Source organism: Cricetulus griseus (assembly GCF_003668045.3).
Source record: "Cricetulus griseus strain 17A/GY chromosome 1 unlocalized genomic scaffold, alternate assembly CriGri-PICRH-1.0 chr1_1, whole genome shotgun sequence".
Taxonomy (NCBI): Eukaryota; Metazoa; Chordata; class Mammalia; order Rodentia; family Cricetidae; genus Cricetulus; species Cricetulus griseus.
The window spans coordinates 21,614,094-21,636,170 of NW_023276807.1; the positions used below are offsets into that span (position 1 = coordinate 21,614,094).

General features: G+C 40.8%; 1 protein-coding gene across 1 annotated transcript in view; it reads right to left on the bottom strand.

The window, feature by feature from the left end:
* Lmbrd1 (LMBR1 domain containing 1) overlaps window positions 1-21,730 on the bottom strand; it is an 85,827-nt gene extending 64,097 nt beyond the window's left edge. The window contains exons 1-3 of the mRNA XM_027392822.2: window positions 21,515-21,730; window positions 16,901-17,077; window positions 7,847-7,907 (exon numbers count right to left, since the gene is read on the bottom strand). Coding sequence (XP_027248623.1) covers window positions 7,847-7,907; window positions 16,901-17,077; window positions 21,515-21,574 — 298 coding nt within the window. The 5' untranslated portion in view covers window positions 21,575-21,730. The remainder of the gene's footprint in view (window positions 1-7,846; window positions 7,908-16,900; window positions 17,078-21,514) is intronic.
* Between the last annotated feature and the right edge of the window lie 347 nt (window positions 21,731-22,077).

Sequence of the window (22,077 nt, forward strand, 5' to 3'; positions counted from 1 at the left end):
TACTGAAATCTAGTGCCTTCTGCTGCCCACTGTTTCACAGTAGGAACTTAGCTATGAATCATATAAATGCTCTCAGGAATATCCCAACTTTCAAGAATTTTTTTTCACCTTTGTGCTACATTTTTGAATGACATTTCAGTGGCTCTCTATTCTTGCGATCTGAGCTGCACTGAGGTGCTTAAATGTGTGGGCTGGGATATGGTTATAATTTCTCCTAACATATTTTTCCCTTGTCCTTTCTCCTTTCCATCTGGAACGAGTCTAATCAGAACACACAGTACTTTGAAGCTCTATTGATTTCTCTTCAACCTTCCTTTTCCTTGGGTCTTCAGATTAGGTCATCTGTCTTCAAGGTCATGGAGGTTTTTCTACTGCCATGTCAAACCTACCAGTGGGACATTCCAGCAGAGTTTTCATTTCTCTATAACTCCTCAACCTCAGAATTTCTACTTGGTTCTTTGTAAAATCATTTCTAGCTCCTTACAGAAAAAATTCCATTTGTTTCACTTCTCTCTAATTCTTTAAATTTCTTATGCTTTGAAACAGTTCACAGAGGCTGCTTTGAAGTTAGCCACCTAAATCTAACATTTAGAAATACTGTTTGATGAACTGTTGTAGTCCTTAGCATGGAAGGTCCTCTGAACTCTTTAATTGCATCAAAACAGACATCTGACATACTACCATTTGAAGTCTGTATTTTGGATAGCACTCTGGGTTGCTGCTTTACTTCAAGGGTGCTATTCCTGTTTTGTTTCTTTGATCAATCACTGTGTTAAATCTTTCAAATCTAGTTCCCACTAAGTGTCTTTACTCAACTGTTTGGTTTTTGATTTAATTCCTGTTCTATTCCTATCTGAGCCTGTTTTTCTGGTGTCTGTCTTTATGAGTAATTCAATGAACAGCCAAAGACTAGAAAGTACTAGGATAAGTGAATTCCCTGCAGCTAAACAGGCCCCTTCTAGAGCTGCCTATCTTTGTGGCCTGGCCTGCCTGGCAGATCACCAGTAATCAACCTGAGGCCTGAAGACAGGGCAGACAGGGGTCAAAATACAAGAATAGAATACAACTCCAATACTGTCTGTAGCAATTCTTAAACTCTCCCAAGTGTTATAGACATTGCACGGATTTCCAAAGTACTTCAATAGTGGGGTTTTCTTCAATTTTAGTTCAATTTTCTCTTTTGGGGAAGGAGCAGGAATCTGCCAATCGTCTTCCCTGACCATGGGCAAAACCCTACCCTAAACTCACTCATGTAATAATGCAAATAATCTCTTCCATTTACAGGTGGCAAACTTTGTGAGCTGCCCTAGGTTACACAGCAAAGAAATTCTCATTTCGCAAATATCTTCACCCCACTCTACGCCTACTGAGATGTGAAGCACACTTTTGGGTATGTCCCCGAGGCATTTCCACAAGCAGATGGTGGGGGCTCTGACCTAACCAACAGTTTAACCCAATGACTATTTTAAATCTAAGTGGACTGTCAGGAGTGCAGCCCCCATGAAGGATGCTTGTCTTAAGGAGGATATATTTAGTCCGGGGCCATTCCTCTTACTATTCTGCATCCAAGCCTGTGTAAGGTGAGTAGCTCTGCACTGCCCTTCCTCATCATGATGAGGAAGTCCTGACTCCAAGTCCAAAGCAATCGATTGATTCAACCCTGGACTGAGATGTCTAAAGCCTGAGCTTAAGTTGTTCTACAAGGTTTTACTTATAAATATTTCATCACAGCAACAAATACTGATGAAAATACTAGGTATTGATGGCAATGTCTAAAAGTTGTAACTGAAAAGGGCATGTAGAACCCAGCACAATGGTTCACACCTGTAATCCCAACATGTAGGATTCTGACTTTAAAGCAAGCCTGGATACAGGGGAAAAAAAAAAAAAAAAAAAAACAGCATCAACCAAAAAAAGTAGAGAAAGTAAATTTATGAAGAACATGTACTGTCATAGAGTCTATGGGCCATAAATATGAGCAAAGTTTAGCCAACTGGTCTTGCCTAGAATTTCTCCTATGGCTACAAATGGCCAACTAGCAATTACTGCAAGACTCACTGGGGTGGATCTGCCTCTGAGCTCACTCAAACAGTGTCGTCTAGTCTACTTTATTCCTTACTGGCTATGGCTGGAAGCTTCTTCATTGCCTTATTATGTGAGCCACTCTATAGTAGGTAAGAGACTGCAAGGCAGCATGCTTAATCAAAGCGAGGAAGAGAAAAGAACCAGGGGCACAAGCAAGGCAAAAATCTCTCTCATAAAGCCACACCCTAGAAGTGATAGACTACACTTTTTGCTTCATTTTCTCTGTTAAAAGAAAATTACTAGGTACAGTACACAAGAGGAGTGGGCAACAAAGGGCACAGGCCTGATGAGGTAGACAGCATTCTGGGCCTTCTTTGGTATTTTCGTACAGGAGAGAGTTGTATGAAACAGGGTCTCAGAGTTTTGGGAGATGAGCAATGACAGATCACATACATAACAACTTACTCTTCCTGTGAGTGAAAAAGAAGAAAATACTTTTAGGGTTCCAAGCAGATGAGAACGGGATCTCATGTTGTTGCATAATCTCTAAGATAACCATATCATGAATTCCCTGGGGCAAAGGAGAGTAAAATGGTGTATTAAAAAGCTGCTGCAGTAACCCAAAAAGAGACAATGCTGGCTGAAGCAGCAGAGCAGCCAGAAGGTAGTGAGGATAGTTGGATCCAGATGGTAGTGGTATTCTGAATTAATCGGATGATCAAGCATTAAGAAAACATCCTACCATATTTGATATACAAAGTGGGAAAAATAGTGATGTCTCCAAGGTTTTTTTATCTGAAGTAACTCTATCCCTCCTGTAGGGAGAAACCCTGATTAGAGGTACTGCTGACCACGCCCACTTGGGCCTGGTCACAGTTACCTAAGGAGGGTTGAAGAAGGAGGGAGGCTTGTATTCGGCTCTCTTTCCCCTGGCTGAGCTGACTGGGAAGCATTTCTGGGTCCATCCTTCTCAGGTGCAAACCTGGTCACTGGCCCCCTTGCGTGAGTATTTTTCCCCAATAAACTACCTGTTATCAACCTATCTCTGACTCCACTTTGTAATCATCTATACCCTCCAGTTGCTATCCACTGCAACCAGGAAAATCAAGATGTCTAGCAAGCTGAAAGTCAGTTGCTTTAGATGTCTTTGATTTGTTGGTAGAAATTTCTGCAATAGTTGCAAACTAGAACATGAAGTTCAAGAGAGATCAGCACCAAGATTTAAATCTGGAAGTCTGACATGTAGATGACACTGAGTCAAGCCACAGTATAAAACATGTAAGAGACTAACTGAGATGAAGAACTGGTCTGAAGATTAGACAGTATAAAATATGCCAGGAATTAACTGAGATAAAGAACAAATGTCAATAGTAAACCCTGGGGCACTTACACATCAAAGAGGTAAACTACAGGGGAGAAAGCAAAGAGCCAACCAGGAAAACTCAAAGGTATAGAAAGCTGTAAGAAGAAAACCCATGAGTATGTGCTTCTCCAGAATCAAGTGAGGAAGGTCTGTGATAGCCAAGGGACAAACAGACAGTCATAGAATGTGTCACACAACTGAAGACTGTTTCACATTTCCTAGCTTCCACTTGGAGGAAATGAAAACAATTTTTACATAAAAGGGAGAGCAAATGTAACAGGAAACAACTTCAGAAATTCCCTGGGTGATTGACAACACTTTCTTTTAAAAGGAGGTGAGGGGACAGGAAACAAGACTTACTGTCTCACGAAAAAAACGACTTCACAGACCTGAGTCACAAACAACAAATCTTTACCTTCCTGTCTTGACTGGAAAGCACTGGATGAAATACATCATTACAGACATTTCAAAAATAAAGTGTGAGAAAGATGAAAATGGAGATCACAGGCTAATTCTTTCAATACTCACTTTTCCCCTCACCAATCTCTAATAGGGTTTACATAAACATCAGCAGTAACATCTACTTATTACTTATCTACATGTTACTAATCATGTTTCTACACCCTGAATATTATAGAACTATTTAATCAGCATTTGCAGGTAGAAAAGTCACAAAATTCTGATAAGTCTTATGAGCTTTTTCAAGCTAGAGTCTAGCAGTTACAAACCCTGCTAACCCTTGAATGTATGTCTCAAAGCTCATGTATAAGATAGACAGACAGACAGACAGACAGACAGACAGACAGACAGATAGAGGTATAGATATATGCAAGGGAAATTCATTTAAAATAAATTGTACAAGAAAGTAGGTAGCAAAAGAATTGGCTCTGCCATACTAGATTTTCAAGTACAGTTAAAGCAACCAGGAGAATAAAGGAAACAGTACAAAAAATTACAATGAAGAAAATGTAGAATGCTAAAGATAACAGCCAATTTGAAACACTGGAACAATTTAATTAGAGAAAGACTGAGACCTGAGGGACTGTGGTAGTTTAAATAAGAATGGCCCACATAGGCTCATATATCTCAACACTTGGTCCCCAGTGGAAGAAAAAAGATTAGGAGGTGTGGCCTTGTTGGAGGAAATGTGTCACTAGTGGCAGACTTTGGGGTTCCAAAACCCCAAGCAGGCTCCAGGGTCTGCTCTGTCTCTTGTCTCTTGTCTCTTGTCTCTCTCTCTCTCTCTCTCTCCCCTCTCTCTCTCTCTCTCTCTCTCTCTCTCTCTCTCTCTCTCTATCTCTATCTCTGTCTGTCTGTGGATAAGGATATAAAGTCCTCAGCTACTGCTCTAGTGCCTGCCTGCCTATATACAGCCATTCTATTCACAACAATGATCATAGATTAACCCTCTGAAACTATAAGCAAGTCCCCAGTTAAAAGTTTCTTTTATAAGAGAGTTCAGTTTAGAGAAGATTTATTAATCTCAATATTCTAGGAAAAATGGTGGTCAAATAATATGCGAATTTTTTCCAGCACCATGTCTGCCTACACGCCACCATACTTCCCATCATAACCATAATAGACTAAAACTCCGAACTGTAAGCCAGCCCCAATTAAATATCTTCCTTTAAAAGAGTTGTCATGGTCATGGTGTCTCTTCAGGGCAATAGAAACCCTAACCAAGACACACAAACTAAATCAGAATCTCTCTGGAATAATTGAATTATTTAAAAGTCCCAGATGATCCTGAAGTTGCACTGGGGTTTTAATACTACTAATTATTCCCATAGGTCGCACTCCCAGAACCACTGACTAGAAAGCAGCCAGCTGCCTTAACAGTCACCAGCCCCAGCTAAGGTTGTAATATCCACTCTGGGCATTGCCACTCATTAACAGGATGATCACTAACACCAATTTCTTCATCTGTAACACAGTGCAAAAGTAATGGGTCAGGAAAATTCATTGAGATACTAAGTTTGAGAGCCCACAATGACTAGCACAACAGAAATGTGTTAACACCCCAAGAGAGATGAATTTGGAATAGCAGACTCTAACAGGGGCAATAATTAGACCATGCCTTGGATGTTTTGAATCTTAAGACTCAGAAGCAAATCTAATAGGAAGCTTGACAGGATCTGACATTTCAGGAAAAACAGTGGGGCTTGGGGATAGTAACTATTTTAGAAGCTGGACTAGCCACAGTCACAGCAGAGAAGATAACGGTCATCACCATTATCCATGTTATGTTTTCTCATTTTGACTTCGCAGACATTCAATTTTCTTTTTGTAAATGAGACTCGTGTGTGTGTGCGCGCGCGCGCGCGCGCGCGCTCAAGAGAGAGCACACACCAGGGATTGAACTCAGGACCTGGCAATTCAACAAGCAATCTGATACAGAGCTTCAGTCACCAAGACAACTGGTTTTTCAGCACACCCTATCTTCTGCAGAGATTGCAGCCTTCAACCCCCTAAGGCATCCCACCATTGGTAATGACGAGCTTATTTCTTCTACATTTCCAATGAGACCAGGACACTTTATCCTTGAGAAGACAGAGAATATCCTGGGGGTGATTCAGAAAAACTCACTAAAATCCTTCTCGGTAGGTTGATGGAATAACATTTAAAAGTCAGCCTAAAGCAATAACCTGCTTTACAAGGGTTTTGTGACCTTGGTAGCATTGCAGTGGCTGCCAAGTTCAATGATAAGATATGGTTCCTAGACTCAGACTTCACCAGCCAGTTTGGTTATCTTGTCACATGATCTACAGGATGGTGGCTCTACTGTAACAGGGCACTGACCCAGTCCTTCAAAAGAATGTTTAGCCGGGCATTGGTAGCGCACGCCTTTAATCCCAGCACTCGGGAGGCAGAGGCAGGCGGATCTCTGTGAGTTTGAGGCCAGCCTGGTCTCCAGAGCGAGTGGCAGGATAGGCTCCAAAGCTACACAGAGGAAAGAATGTTTACAAAGATCCTTGGCATCATTTCAAATCATTTGTAGTGAAAACTCAACACAGAACTATTTATATTCTATAATGTATACTTAATATATAAACCAGATGTATTAAACCATATACTGGGGACACGGGCTCTTCTCTCAGTTGGCTAGCATACTTCTACCCACAGGAGTGCTTTATTGTTTCTGAAAAGGCACTACTAGTTCCTTCTCTCTCCTGGCAGCTGCACTATGTTTTCCTCTTAGACTCTAGTAAAATGTCCCCAAAGCTCTAAAAATAAAAATAAACAAATGAATAAAAAATAAATAAATAAATAAATAAATAAATAAATAAATAAATACATTCTATATAAATACTATAAAAACCTTCTAAACCAGGCTAGGTGGTAGTGGCGCACACCGTTAGTCCCAGCACTCAGGAGGCAGAGGCAGGTGGATCTCTGTGAGTTCAAGACCAGCCTGGTCTATAAGAGCTAGTTCCAGGACAGCCTCCAAAGCCACAGAGAAACCCTGTCTCCAAAAACCAAAAAAAAAAAAAAAAAACCTAAACAAGTGGAATTTCATGGTTCTTATGCATCAGGATAAAACACATAGCATAGGTTAGACTCCAAACCTACTAAATTAAAATCCGGTAAGCCTCTTGAACAAAAAATCATTCATTTAGCACCAGCAAGACAGTCCAGCGAGTAAAGGGGTATAGCCCCAACTCGAGACCTAAGTTCAATACCCAGGATTCCTATGATGGGAGGAGTGAACCAAATCCCACAGGTTCTTTTCTAACCTGACATGCACACGGTAGCACTCACATGCCTAAGCACACATATACACATGCAAATAAGTCAATGCAGTAAAATTAACTATTCCTTCATTAAAAATGTCTGTGGATTTTTTCAGCTTCCAATATAATGTCCTTCTAAAATTTTATTCGACATCTTGATTTACTGATTTACTTTAAAAAAAAAAAAAGGCATCCTTTCCAAAATAAATATTTAAACCTTTTTATGAAAGCCTGACTCTGGGACTATTCAAATAAAAGAAAGCATTTAGGTGGCATTTGCACCTTCTGCAGTCTAATACAGACGGGAGGAGGAAGAGACAGTAAGAGGCCAAGCGACCACAGCCCCTGTATTAAAAGCAGCAGCTGCTTCGAAGAATAGAAAAAAAATCCTGGAGTGCGCTCTACTACCCTTAACATTGTGAAAGGAAAGCCAGAAAACCAAGCAAGTATCAAATACAGAGCACAAGTGGAGGAAACTGCTAATTTATCACAACACAGGAGATTTAAAGTAACTTGATTACATCACCCTCAAGAAGTGTTACAATCGAAACTAAGGAACGCAAAGTAGGTTTAAACTGCCTTAGAATATTAAGAACAAAGGCATATTATTTATTCCTGTGTTCAAAACTATAACTTGTAGCTAATAACACAATTCAGAGTCTTCACATAGTTCTACTCTAAATTTGATTGGCAGGCGGAAGAGAAAATAAATCTGAACGATACTCACTATAGTAGCCATACAGAACGGTGTTCTCAATCTGGACGCTGACATTGGCATTAGCCCACTCCTAGGAGAAAAGGGAAACAGTAGTGTATGAGCTTTAACAACAATTTTGCCTAACATGCAGAGGGAAGATTTCGTACCATTTGAGTATCACTCTGGGGTCTGTTCCTGGCTGAAATAAAATATGGTCTCTACAAGAAATGAGAGCAGACAAACAAACTGGCATCAATACATAAACAGAGTTGTGTGGTTAAACAGATGATCAGGAGTGACTTCCCAAACTGTCCCAAAATGTCGCTCAAAGAAGAAAGGACAGTCTTGGAAAACTGGAAAAAAGGTACAAAGAGGGAAAATAGAACAGAATATATAGAGCAGGCTTGAAAAAATCAAACAAACAAACAAACAAACAAACAAACAAACAAAAACCCCAAAGAAACAAAAACCTGCAAGAAGCTGAAGACAGACTCCCCAGAGCTGTGGAAAGGTAGCACTAAGTAAATGCAGGGACAGGAGGGGCTAATGTTGGAGGGACTAGGGAGTCAGTGTAAGTGTTCTTTCTGCATTTTGTTGTAAAAGCAACAGAAAACAGTGAGGATCTGATGCAGAATAACAGTTCTGGCTTGTGATTTAGGAAGATCTAGATAGTAGACATTGTGGCACGCTTCATTATCAACTTGGCAATATCTAGAATTGGATTTTAGAACTTAATAGATGGCTGAGGTATGCCTGTGGAGGTGTTTCCAGAGGGAATTAAGAGAGAGTGAAACAGACCTTGAAAGATGGGACAGCACCATCCCATGGGCTGGGAACCCTGCCCCAGACTAAGAAAGAACGAGGAGTGTGCATTCCCACCTCTCTGCTGCATCCCCACCTCTCTGCTGCATTCCCCCGCACCAGGATGTCTGACCAAGTACAGGACTAACCCACTGAAATCTGAGCTAAAACAAGCCCTTTCTCCCTTAGACTGTTTCTGACCAGTATTTTGTCATCGTCACACAAAGTAACTATTGTGTTTTGGTTTTCCCTGCTATGCAGAAACACTTGACCAAAACCAGGAGAGCAAAGGGTTTATTTCCTTGCACAAGTTATAGTCCATCGTGAAGTCAGGGCAGGAACTGCAGGTAGGAACTGAAGCTGAGACCATGGAGGAACACAGCTTACTGGCTTGCTTGCATGGCTCACTCAGCTTGCTTCCTTAGATAACCCAGGACTACATGCTCAGTGATGGCACCACCCAAGAGGGCTACCCCCTCCACCTCAGTCATTAAGAAAATGACCTATGGACTTGCCTACTGGGCAATCTGATGGAGGCAATTTCTTGATTGAGGGTCCTTATTCCCAGGTGACTCTATTTGTATCAAGTTGACAAACACTATCCAGGACAGTGACTGACACAAGTGTACTACTACACCTTTAAAAAAAATACCTACAAGCTAATTGAAACTCCTTGGCATTCATCCTTCACAGCTGTTATTTCTAACCTTAGAAAATATAATTAAAATTCAGCATTTTCACAGAGTAAAACCTGTACCCTGCTGAGACAGAACTTAGGTATAATGGAAAGTGGACATTTTAAAAGTCATTTGATAACAGACAAATGGCAAGAAAAGAAACTGAAGGAGATCAACAATAAGAAATTTCTGAATTACTATACAGACAAAAAACATCACTCTGTTATTATAGGAGCCTTTCAACCATTCCCGTAACTCAGCACTCTGATAATAGTAAGTAGTTCCAAACTGTGGTGGAAAAAAGGATCTCATATATTAAGAGCAAGATAACCTATGACCTGAACATTCTGTGTTAAATCTAACAGAAAAATAACCTCACAAATCAAGACAAAACAGTACATAAATTATTTAAATAGTACTATACAATGAATGACTGGATGACTTTAGGACTCTTATTGAATGAGTTCTTTGGCAACCAAGAAGCCCAAACCAGGCCTCCTTTTCCCACCCAGAAAGAGCTAGGTAGGAAGTTTCAATTCTTCTTGGACCTAGGAACCCTGTTTTAAGGTGTTCAACAATCAGAATATTCTAGCACACCATGAACTGCTGATAGCACACTCAGCTCAAACTAGTTGATAACTAGTTTATCTACTGACAAGACTACTCGGCTGGCCCTAGAGCAAGACATACAAAAGAAAGTTGAGGTGCAGATGGACCTATAACCCAGTAAGTGCCAGCCTGCATATTTGATTTTGATTAAGGGATTTTTATAAAAAAAAATATGCAGTGTAGTGTGTATAAAAAAAAAAAAAAGCTGAAGACATCATTGACCAGAGGAAAGATGAGAAAGCATTTATCATGAGTTCTTAACATAAAATATGTAAAGATTAAAAACTAAGGTCTATTTAAGAAAAAAAATGGCATGGAGTACTTTAGAGTAAAGAAAACAGAATAAGCTGCAACCAACAGCTTAAATACACTTAACTTCTATCTTTAAAAATAATAGAAATAAAAGAAAACTATCCAAGCACACAGAGAAGCTGAGACTGTAAATGGGGTCCATTACCTACCATGGTGAAGCTGAGAAATCTATGGATGAGGAGAACATTTTTGTCCCACTGTCCTAAGTACCCAAAGGAGAACTGACACAATCATTAAGTATCAGCTCCTCAGAGCCTGGCATCTCTAGTGATTCCTTATACATCAAAGCAGAAGATTAAAAATAATTTTAGTTAAGATGATCAAATCAGTGAACTAGAGGATAACTAGCTCTCTCTTTTTATTTGTTACACATTACACAAAGCTCCAACACGTTTCCCAGACAATCTGAGGGAGAAGTGCCATCCTCACTGAAATCCACTTAAAGTTAAAACTTGGAATTTCCACAAAAGCCCAATCTCAAAACATAAATTAGGAACAGACAGTATAAAAGTAATTTAAAGGCAAATATTCATTGAAATTTAACATCTTTTAATTCAGAGGGCTCTTTTGTCTAAACAATTTCTAAGACAATAGACCAGTCAAATTGTTATTATTTTAAAGCTACAAATATGTGTCAAATATACACCAGAGCTCAAGGGCTCTCAAGTGTATTTGCTTTATACACTCCCCTACCTCCCGAGTATCTGATGGACTGTTGGGAAGGCTGACTTTAGACAGCCTTCCTCCTAGCACACTTTGAGAACTGCTATGCTCTTGATATGTTTTGTAAACTCTTGTCTCCCAAAGTAGAAACTAGTGAGAACTTCAGGTATTTAAAGGGCAAAGGAATGGGGAGCAATCACAAACAAGGACTAGAGCTAATAAACTGGATTATTTCAGAAAGGTTATGGATTCCACAGAAAGATATAGCTGTATGGACATACAACTACTTTGGAACCTCTCTGTCCAACTGGAGCTCCAACACACCCTCCCCACTCTCATGTAAAAACCTCACCTCGGGAAAGTGATTCTACATCAGGAGCATCTGGCAATGTTCTAAGACATTAGAAGCTGGGGGAGGAGAAAGGGGAGTCCAATGCTACAGGCATCTAGTATAGGAGAATCTTCTACAATAATTATCCAGGGCCAAACACCAACAGTGGAGAAACAGTCACTCAGAGGTAGGTCTCAGAGTTTGTATCTAAAATATAGACACTGACTCAACTTATTAACAAATTTAAAACTGACCTCTATTTGTACTCAAACTTTAGGCCTGTCTTCCTTCAAAGAGGCCACCCTACTTTATTGTCAACCCTTCTGTTACAGTAACAACAAAGCCCATTAAGGAAAAACTCCTTCTGTTCAAGAGGATAGGGTCTGTGGCCTGGTTGGAGATCTAAGGTCCTAGTTAGGCAGAGGATCATGCCCCTAAGACAGTGGGCTCACCTTAACCCATACTAAAGGTATAAGCAGAATCCTCAGTTCTTGTTGAAATAGTGTATTTTCATAGGGGAGCTTACAAAGTCATGCATTTTGTAGTTCGGTCTGCTTTTCCGAGTTAGAATGACTTGTTTCCTTCTTATCTCTAAGCATGCTTTCCCTATCACTTTGGGTTCCCCCAACATTTTCTTTAACCCTCTCCCCTCCATCTCCATGTCTTCTCTCCATGCCAGCTTAAATGGAATGGCCTTTAACCTTCTCTTCTGCACAGCACGGAAGTTTATAGCTGGCCAGACTTGAGGTTTCTCTCTTAAATGCTATTAACACTGTCCTTGATTTTCCATTTGAGTTTATTCTTTAATTCTTTTATTAGTGAGACCAACAATCCCTAGAAGGGATCCCAGTTTCCTCTGTATCACATTCGCATTGAGAGCTCAAGCCCCTTCCCCTCTTCAGGACATTACACTTGCAATGCTACCCTTTCTTGTCTCAAAAAAAAAAAAAAAAAAAAAAACCTTCCCTCTCTGACTCATAACATACACAACTCCGGTAACTTTCATTAGAACACACACAGAGATGAACACATCACCACCACAAGTGAAAGCACCTCCACCAACCCAACCCCACTTCCCTATAAAACAGTGGTTTGAAACCTTCCTAATGCCGGGACCCTTTCATACAGCTCCTCATGTTGTGGTGACCCCCAACCATAACATTGTTTTCATTGCTGCTTCATATCTGTAATTTTGCTACTGTTAGGAATCGTAATGTAAATACTTTTGGACAGGGGGATTTTCCAAAGGAGTCACAGCCCACAGGAGCACCAAAGCTCCTGAAACACTCTCAGCACTCCCTAACCCAATATTCTCACCTCACTGCCTACATTGAACTGACTCTTAAGCTTCCGGGGTGAAAACAAGCTCCAGGATGTCATCATTGCCATTAAAATAGGAATGAAGCAGGGCGTTGGTGGCCCAGGAGGTAGAGGTGGGCGGATCTCTGTGAGTTCGAGGCCAGCCTGGTCTCCAGAGCGAGTGCCAGGATAGGCTCCAAAGCTACACAGAGAAACCCTGTCTCGAAAAACCAAAAAAAAAAAAAAAAAAAAAAAAAAAAAAAGGATTGAGAGTAGAGCCAAACCAGACACATAAAAACAATAAGCCATGAGGTGATTACTCAAGAGAGGAAGGGGAGACACAGCAAGCACCAAAACATGAAACGTTCTGAGGCTGCAGACTGGTCAATTTTTAAAATCCACACAGGGATTAGGTGTTTGTTACACCTATACCACAAAACTTTTATCTACAAAGTTGTTTCGTTAAAGCTAGAAACAAATTATTATGCTAAATTCATTCATATTATCACTTTTGAAAACAATTGTTGCCAGAAACAACTCTGGTATTACTGAACACACCTGACTTAGAAAGATGGAAACACCAGTAGGGTTACTAGACAAAAGCAGAGAAAACAGTGTGAACTGCCATACCGCACAGGGAGAAGCAGCACTCATACATTAGCAGAGTTGGCAATCACTACAAATAATCAAACTTAAAGAGTTTGGAAGATTCAAAATATATGAGGTGGAAATGGAGAAAGCTGGTGTATACAGTACATATTCATAGAGGAACAAAAATGCACACTGGAATATTGCATCATCCAGAGTGGAAAACAACCAGGAAATTCAAAGTCAGTAGTTCACCTTCACTCAACATGACAACTTACAATTGCAGTGTAAAGTCTGCAGAAGTGACCAAAACATACTTGGACTTGACTTTCACTAAGCACTGACCAGAACTCAGCAAGAACTTGGAGAGAAGAACTGTTGCTCCGTCTTTTCAGTTTTTACTTTCGTGAGGCAGCAAATATGAGGTTTGAAATGAAAACAAAATCTCGGGAATAAAAGCAGAGAACTTTTATTCTTATATAAAAGTGCACTTATATAAAAGTGCACTTGCACACATGAGAACATGTATGGGGCTCGGTATGATAAGGATGATGTCCATCTGCAATCCCTGTGCTCAAGGAACCGAGATGGGAAGACAGAGATCTTGTGGCTGGTCGGGGTTACACACTGAGATGATGAGGGTGATGATGATGATGACAATAATAACCAAATTTAAAATAAAAGTATACTAAGAAAAGAATACTACTGCATTATTTTCATTACAGGAGCTAAAAATAAACAAACGAGAGACAATGAGATACAGAAACTAAGATTCAAACCCAGAGTTCAAGGTTGCAGACATGCTTGGCAAGTGTTCTGCCCCTGAAGCACATCCCCAGCCAGAAGGAAAACGCTTAAACTCTTGCTCACAAATATAATACAATCTCCCAAATTAAACTAGCACAAATGCTAGGAAAACAGCTCGCTGGTGAAGTGCCTGCCTGTGTGTGCTAAGACATAGGTCTGATCCCTATCACTGAGAAAAAAGAAAGAAAAAAAAAATGAATCCAGAAAAAATTTTTAAAAAGGAAAATAACTACGATCCAGAAAAAGACTACTAATTCAGGCATGAGTACAAAAATCAACAATATAAAACAAAGTTCATAAGCTCATAGAAATATTTACTTTAGAAATACCAAGATGAAAACAGTTCCCTCTAATGTATAAATATTCTAAATTAAAAACTAAAAACCAATCTCAGCTCAAACAGTAATTATGCCAGGGATAATTACACTGCTTGTACTATATGAAAATAGTTGTGCATATACACACACATATGCATTAATTTCTCAGACTGCAGTGAGAAAAACATCCCAGAAGTTTATAATCATGTACTTCCTGGATTTCGTTAGACTACTTCAAAATGAAAACACCCCCACATTCTTACAATGTCATTTATCTAAGAAACACAGCTATATACCCAACCCCAATCACAAGAAATTAGACACTTTCAGGTAATTTAATACTAAAATGACATCAGAGAAAATGACCTCATAATGTTAAGATAAATTACTTAAATTACCTGTATCCAAAGTCATCAAGTATGTTTACTTCTTGTCCAACAACATAAAAAAGCAGAAAATCTAATGAAACCATTTAAGATAATCATCTCCTAAAATGTCCCAGTGCAAAACACAAAATATAAATTAAATGTCAATAAGTGAAGTCAATAAGAGACTCTCTGCTAAACTACTGAAAAATTCTTTTCTTAAAAGGGCATCTTCCCCCATAAAATCAAAATAAATGAAAGAAGACCTCTAGGGGCAGATAGCAGGGCTTCAAATTATTTTATAATTTCAGGCTGAACTTCTGTTTTGCTTTGTTTTTTTACCCATAAAGTCATAGGTAATATAACTACCTCATAGGACTGCTTGGGAGGTCAAAGGAAGCAAATGTATGTAAATACTTAATATACAAACACAATACAGCAGATGCCAACAATCGTCTTGCCAACACTACACTTTTGGCACACACTAAGACTCCATTAATACTAACTGGGGGTCTGCCCATAGATGGAAGTTTCTGTCCCACCCAGTCCCACAGCTGTTGAGTCCCAAATAAACACACGAGGCTTATATTAATTATAAACAGTTTGGACGATGGCTCAGGCTTCTTATTGGCTAGCTGTCTCTTATTTATTAACCCATTTCTATTAAACGATGCATTTCCATGTGGTCTTGGCTTACTGGAGAATGCCTAGTCGTCCTACCTTCCCAGTACCAACATGGCAGAGACTCACTCTCTGCATTCCTCTCCCAGCTTTCTTCTAGTCTGGGAACCCTTCATATACTTCCTGCCTGGCTACATCCTGCCCATCCCTTGGCTGAAACAGCTTTATTCATCAACATAAAAGAGAAACATATATTCATAGCACTCAGAAAGACATCCCCCATCATCTCCTCTTTCTGTCTAAATAAAAAAGAAGGCTTTAACTTTAGCATGGTAAAATTATATACAACAAAACAGTTACTAAGCAAGAACTATAGTTAACAATATTCAGTCCATTAACATTTGGCAAAATTAAAAAAATATTCTATCATCTATCCTATCTTTGTGAGTCTAAAGTTTTATATGTAACTTATCTTTTATTATAACTAAGGAAAACCATAACTATCTGTCTTCAACTCCATCAAAGATGCCAGAAGGATAATATATAAACTCTAGAATTGACAAGAGACATCTGCCCTACAGGAGAAAAAGAAATTTTAGTTTTGACAACAGTCAGAATACATCTAAACATAGCCACAAAAATGTTATCAAATACCGAAGTCATTTAGACCAAAATCAGAGTCATTAATGCACTGGGAATTATTGAAATTCAAAAATTACTACTTTATTCAAGGACCATGTGCTAGACACTGACATACAGTACCCAGAGGCTAAATTAAGCTAGTAAGAAACAAAAGGAATTTGCGTAATTGAAAAAGAACTTCCTCCAATCTACGCCTTTCCTTTTTAAAATGAGGAACCAAAAGTAGAGAAAAGTTAAGTAACTTGGTCAAGATTACCCCTCTAAGTCCAGCAACCGCTCTCTATACTGTAAGACTCTATGAAGTAAATGCTGTTCTGTCATTAGTGAAAGTCCTCCTAAATCAAACATTTATGGCATTGATGCCAATACAATCAAATATACTACAACAGAATTACAAGAAGCACAAAAATAAAACCAATTAATATTTTCATATTAAAACAAAAAAAACCTCCCAATACTGGCTGGGTCGTTGAACTGAGTGTTCCCATATAAGGTGGCTGTCTGCATCTCGTCTACCACTTTGTGTTTTCATTCTCCATGATTCATTTCTATACTTATCTATTCCTACTCAAGAAAAGAGGACTGGAGGGATCGTCGGGTGGCAACAAATGCTAGCTAGTAGTGAAAGCAGCAGAAGCTGAGTTTAGATCCTCAGCACCCACGTGCAAGCCAAGCATGGTCACCCACGCCTGTATCCTCAGTGTTGGGCAGGTGGGGGCAGGGACGGGGGATACAGGAAGGCCTCTGTGACCCACCAGGCTAACCTAAACACTGAGCTTCGGGGTTCAGAGACAGAGACAGATGTCTGATGTCCACCTGTAGACTTTACATGTCTATGCAAAGAGACACACATACATACACGAGAGAGAGAGAGAGAGAGAGAGAGAGAGAGAGAGAGAGAGAGAGAGAAGGGAGGAAGGAAGGGAGGGAGGAAGGGAGGGAGGGAGGGAGGAGGGAGGGAGGGAGGGGGGAGCAAAACACTGGTTTGCTAAATGAAACTATTGCTAAGTATCCACAAGAAAAAAATAATCATATAGCACAATAATACTTACCTTAAATGTACCATTTTGATATTTCATATAAGAAACCAAAAATATATCCACCGGAAGAAGTGCTGACGCTATCAGTGCAACTGCCAGGGAAAAAATGGCTGTTACAGTGGAGACCACTTCACTCTCCCGCTGACTCTGGTATTTACGAACATATATCCAGCAAAATGCCAAAATAGCCTGAAACACAACAGAAGAAATACCTATCGTTACCTTATACATCCTTTAACACTAACATCAGCATGCATTTAAAATTTATTTGGCCAAAGGTTCTTTGACATGTGTAAGGAAAACTTTTATAAACTTGTACACAATAGGAAGTTAAAGCCTATTTACAAATGAAAATAAAGTACAATTTTACTTAAGTCCACACACCTTATGAATAACAGTGTACAATTGCACACATCCTCACCAAACATTAATAGTTACACACAATGTCATGCCCCAATACATGCCTCTCCAATCTAAAGGAAATGTACTGGAAATTGCAGCCCACAGATGCCATCCACCTAGAGGTTAACTGCTAATCACCACACCAAAGCTATAAACTTTAAAGGGCGTTTAAAAAAATTCAATAATGAAAATGGATTTACGTGCCTAACAAGTTTTCCTGTGAAAACTGTGCCTAAGGGGTAATGAAGTTGACATCTCTGAGTGGCACTCTTAGGACCTCTCCAGTGCCTAACAAAGAGCATACATAGGTCCAGGGATTCTACATCATTAGGCAGCATTGGGATCATACAGGGGGCCTGCTGAGGCGGGCTGCTGGGCCCACCTCCCAGAGGTTCATCATTAGAAGCCCAGGTGGGCTTTGAACATCTCCATGCTAATGGACATGATCATGGCAGGAGTGGTCAGGTACTATGTTAGAGCTCCTATGTTCTACTCTATAACAGAAGGTTGCTGACACTACTAAGTCAGTGTCCTCAACCCCGACTGTGAGCTAGAGTTATATAAGTAGTTCTTGAAAACCTTTATGCATCTTCTACTCCATATCAAGTCAACCAATTTGGGAGGCTCCTCCAAGAATCAGGCTTTGTTAGTCAACAGTAAGAACCATTGCTGTAAACAAGATCTGTTAGAATGCTGAGACAAAAACTTACTTTGTACCATCTAACTAGTTCTGTAGCATCTAGATTTGACCACAATTAAGATACCAAGAATGGTTCCACTGCAACTGAATACTTTGATTTGTCACAGATAACCCCATTCTACATCCACGACCCCTAACCACCACTACCTGTGATCTGTTCCTACAGTTTCCCCAATGCCATTATGTATTCATGTAACAACTATCTTTTGTGTCTAGTTTCTTTCACTTGGCCCAATACATTTGAAATCCATCAAAGATTTATGTCATTCTTACAAACTGCTGTCATTTCAACACTGACATTTACAAAAAGAAGGAAAAAATTAAGTGAAGAGAAGCTAGATGTTAGGACAAAAAATAATAATAATAAGTTAGCAAACAAATACAGCCACAACTAAAATGACCTAAGCTCCAATTCTGGTTTAAATGTTTATTTTTTTTTTAAGAAAGTTACTTTCCATAAAAGGTTATATTAACATGTAATGAGTGTTTTAAGGTGAATTGAAAATTCTTGCAAACATTCCTCAAGTTTGTTTTGCACTCACTGGAAGCAGGGTCTCACCTCTCTATAGGTCACAGCACTTAACACAGTGTTCAGCACATTCTCCATAGACTTCAGGAGAGAGATGTTGGCATTTTTGCCAAGCTGAAACTGAGAGGAAGCACCCAGAGAGCATACACTACCCTCAGAGAGACAAGCTACAAAAAGCTGCCAGGCAGAGTAGCCACGTAGGAGGTTTTGACTTTTACTATCTTAAGAGACCCCCCCAAATTTTTCTCTAGGTTATGCTGCACATGACAATAGTAACTATACCATCAAATGAACCAATTGTCCTGACCCATGAGACAAGAATAAAAACTCTTTCTTTCTTTTTTTTTTTTTTTTTTTTTGGTTTTTCAAGACAGGGTTTCTCTGTGTAGCTTTGGAGCCTATCCTGGCACTCGCTCTGGAGACCAGGCTGGCCTTGAACTCACAGAGACTGCCTCTGCCTCCCGAGTGCTGGGACTAAAGGCGTGTGCCACCAATGCCCGTCGGGTTTTTTCAAGATTAAGCGAGCTACTGCATAGCTGTAGTAACTGCCTAACAAACATTATTTTCTTTTAAGAAGCTATTACTAAAATCAAGGAGAGATGTTTAAATAGTTCTACAACTCTCCCCAATTTGAATTCAATTGTTCTGAGCACTGGGATTTTAATAACTCCCTAGTTGGTTTTAATGAGTGGGTCAAGGCTGGGAACCAACAGGGTATTGCCAAGAATGAGAATACTAGAGTTTTGTCAAAATAAGAAGCAGAGATGTTTCCGGGGAGCTTATTAAAGCTACTTCAGTGGGGTGGACCCACAGATTGGGTAGTGGTGACAAATCTGTAAGTGATGCCCACATCTTAAAGAACACAAGTAATTTGCTTACAGATATGGAGTTTTCCTCGGTAGTAATGGGAAGAGCATTTGAAAGGTGGGCTAGGCCAAATTACTGAGGAGATGGGGAACTCAGCAGAAGGGCTTACATAAAGGAGCCAATGGAATTATTCTGCATGTGGTACAAGAAACTAACGTCCATTTTGTTTGTCGAAGATGTAAAAAGGGAACACTCATTACTTAATCCTTTCTTACACAACTGGCACTAGGTCTCAAAATGTGAAGTTCCCAGACCCTGTGTTTCTAAAACTTTTTCTGGAGATTCAAAACCTGAAAACCACTCTCATAATAATATATCATTTTGCATTTAAAAAACCATTTCTGACATTCCAGTGCATGATTTATAAACCACTGCAGGTAAAACTGCTGGTGTATTATCATGAAACATGATGATGAGACCAAACTGCCCTAGAGTCTACATTCTTCACCACCACACACACACACACACACACACACACACACACACACACACACACCTGACACTAGTTTAATTTTTAATAAATCACTATTTCCGCACCTCACATACACACTCTTCAATCAGTCTCACGGTGTCCGGAATGCAATTTCATTAACTTTTCAGTTTACTTCCACTTCTACTTTCTTTCAACAATGTCCTCTCCCAAGTTCTATTTCATACACAAAATCATATTTTGTCTTTCAATATTTAAGCTCCACTCATCAGCCCTTTATAAAAAACCTTGTTATAAGCTGGGCGTTGGTGGCACACGCCTAGTCCCAGCACGCCTTTAATCCCAGCACTCGGGAGGCAGAGGCAGGCGGATCTCTGAGAGTTCGAGGCCAGCCTGGTCTCCAGAGCGAGTGCCAGGACAGGCTCCAAAGCTACACAGAGAAACCCTGTCTCGAAAAACCAAAAAAAAAAAAAAAAAAAAAAAAAAAACCAAAAAAAAAAAAACCCAGCCCCCCCCCCAAAAAAAAAAAGCCATGTTATTATTCCCTTTGTAACCTCCTATGGTCTACAGTAAAAACTACTGCGATTTAAAAGTTGTGGTTTTTTTTTCTTTAATCAAAATAGTCCCATTATAGTGTCATACTGGTTACATGTTTGTTTTCTTCTAAATAAATGGACTGGAAAAGCCGGGGAATTCTCTAAGTACAGAACTGGACAGCTCTGGAAAGCACACCACTAACCTTTGGGATTTCCAATTTCCACCCCCTGGAGAATGGCCCAGGGCAATGGGATCTGTCAAAGTGAAGGTAAGCATCCTATACTAAAGGTTCAATTTAGGAACCCCGAACATGCTAAGCAAGAGTTGTGTGTGTGTGGTTCTTAGTGAAAAACCTTAGTAGCGGAACATACTACACGAGTGTCAGTCTAGGGAATCTGACAAACGACATCAAGCGAGTTTCAAAATGCAAACACTGAGTAACCACAGGGCTCAAGTCCTTGAAGAGTGGGGTAAGGGTTTGACAGCGTGAAAGGTCCAGAGAGAAGCAAACTAAACAAACTGAGACTGTTGTCTTTTGGGTAGTAGTAAGTAGAATACCCTGGGCCATTACAATTGCTCTTGTGCACTCAATAATCAAAGATGAGATGGCTGGAAAGAAGGCACCTGAGGCCAGACACACAGCAGTACACCCTACCTAACACTGGCCGACAGGAGGGCTGCCACCTGACCATACACCTGCTCCACCTGTTCTAGTGGAATGTGACACCTAGAACGTGACACTCGCGTCGTCATCAAGGCAGAATCGCACAATGAGCACAGGGAAGTCTGGGGACTTACTACCCCAAGGGTTAAAGCACACTGGGGGAAATGGGGCGTTTAGAAAAACAAACAAGTGACCAAGCCAGAGCCCAGGAGGCTGGCGGCTCGGACTCCAACCAAAGCCATCTCCACCCCGAGGGTCGCTCGTCCCCAGACCGACCATCCAGCCACGTCCTCGGACAAGACGGACAAGACGTGAGAGGCTGAAGTTGGGAAGAGACCTCGGGAGTCAGCGCCTCCCCACCTTCCTCTGGGGGACCCTCGCGGACCCAGCAGAGAGCAGGGAGGGCGAGGAAGGTCTCCAGGCTCGCCAGGCCGGCGCTGGCCCGCCCTCCTCCTCCCACCTCCGCACCCAGGGAGAACTCGGAGCGCCTCCCCTACCAGGAGCAAGAGGCCGAAGATGCACCAGCCGATCACCAGCTCGGCCGCAGCCGCCGCCATCTTCGCTTCCGGTCCCGACAGGCCCGAAGGGGAGGGGAGGGGAAGGACAGGGACGGAGAGGGACCCGGAACCGCGCAGCCTAAAGGTTAAAGGGGTGGAGGGGCGGAGCGGCGGGTTGCCAAGGCGACCCGCCCCGCGAGCGTCCCCTGGCGACCATCCGATCCGGGGCGGGGCGTACCCGACGCACGGTGACGTCACCACGCTGCCGGCCCACGCGCAGGCTGCACTCGGATGATCCCAGTGGCGTCCTAATGTCAATCGCTGCTCAGCCTCGATGCTGGGCTTCTGAAGGGCCCAATGAGGTTTAGGGGTTTCCATTACGTCCCCAGAACGAGGTTTTGTTCCCATTATGCAAGCAGAAACCATCTTGGTGCAGGAATGACTCACAATAAAAGAATGCTAGCTGCCCAAATGACTTGTTAATTTGCTGGTGACCAGGCCACGTCATTGTTTGCCTGGGCACTGCTTTGCCACGTGATGTTTTCATCTGCACATAGCTGTGA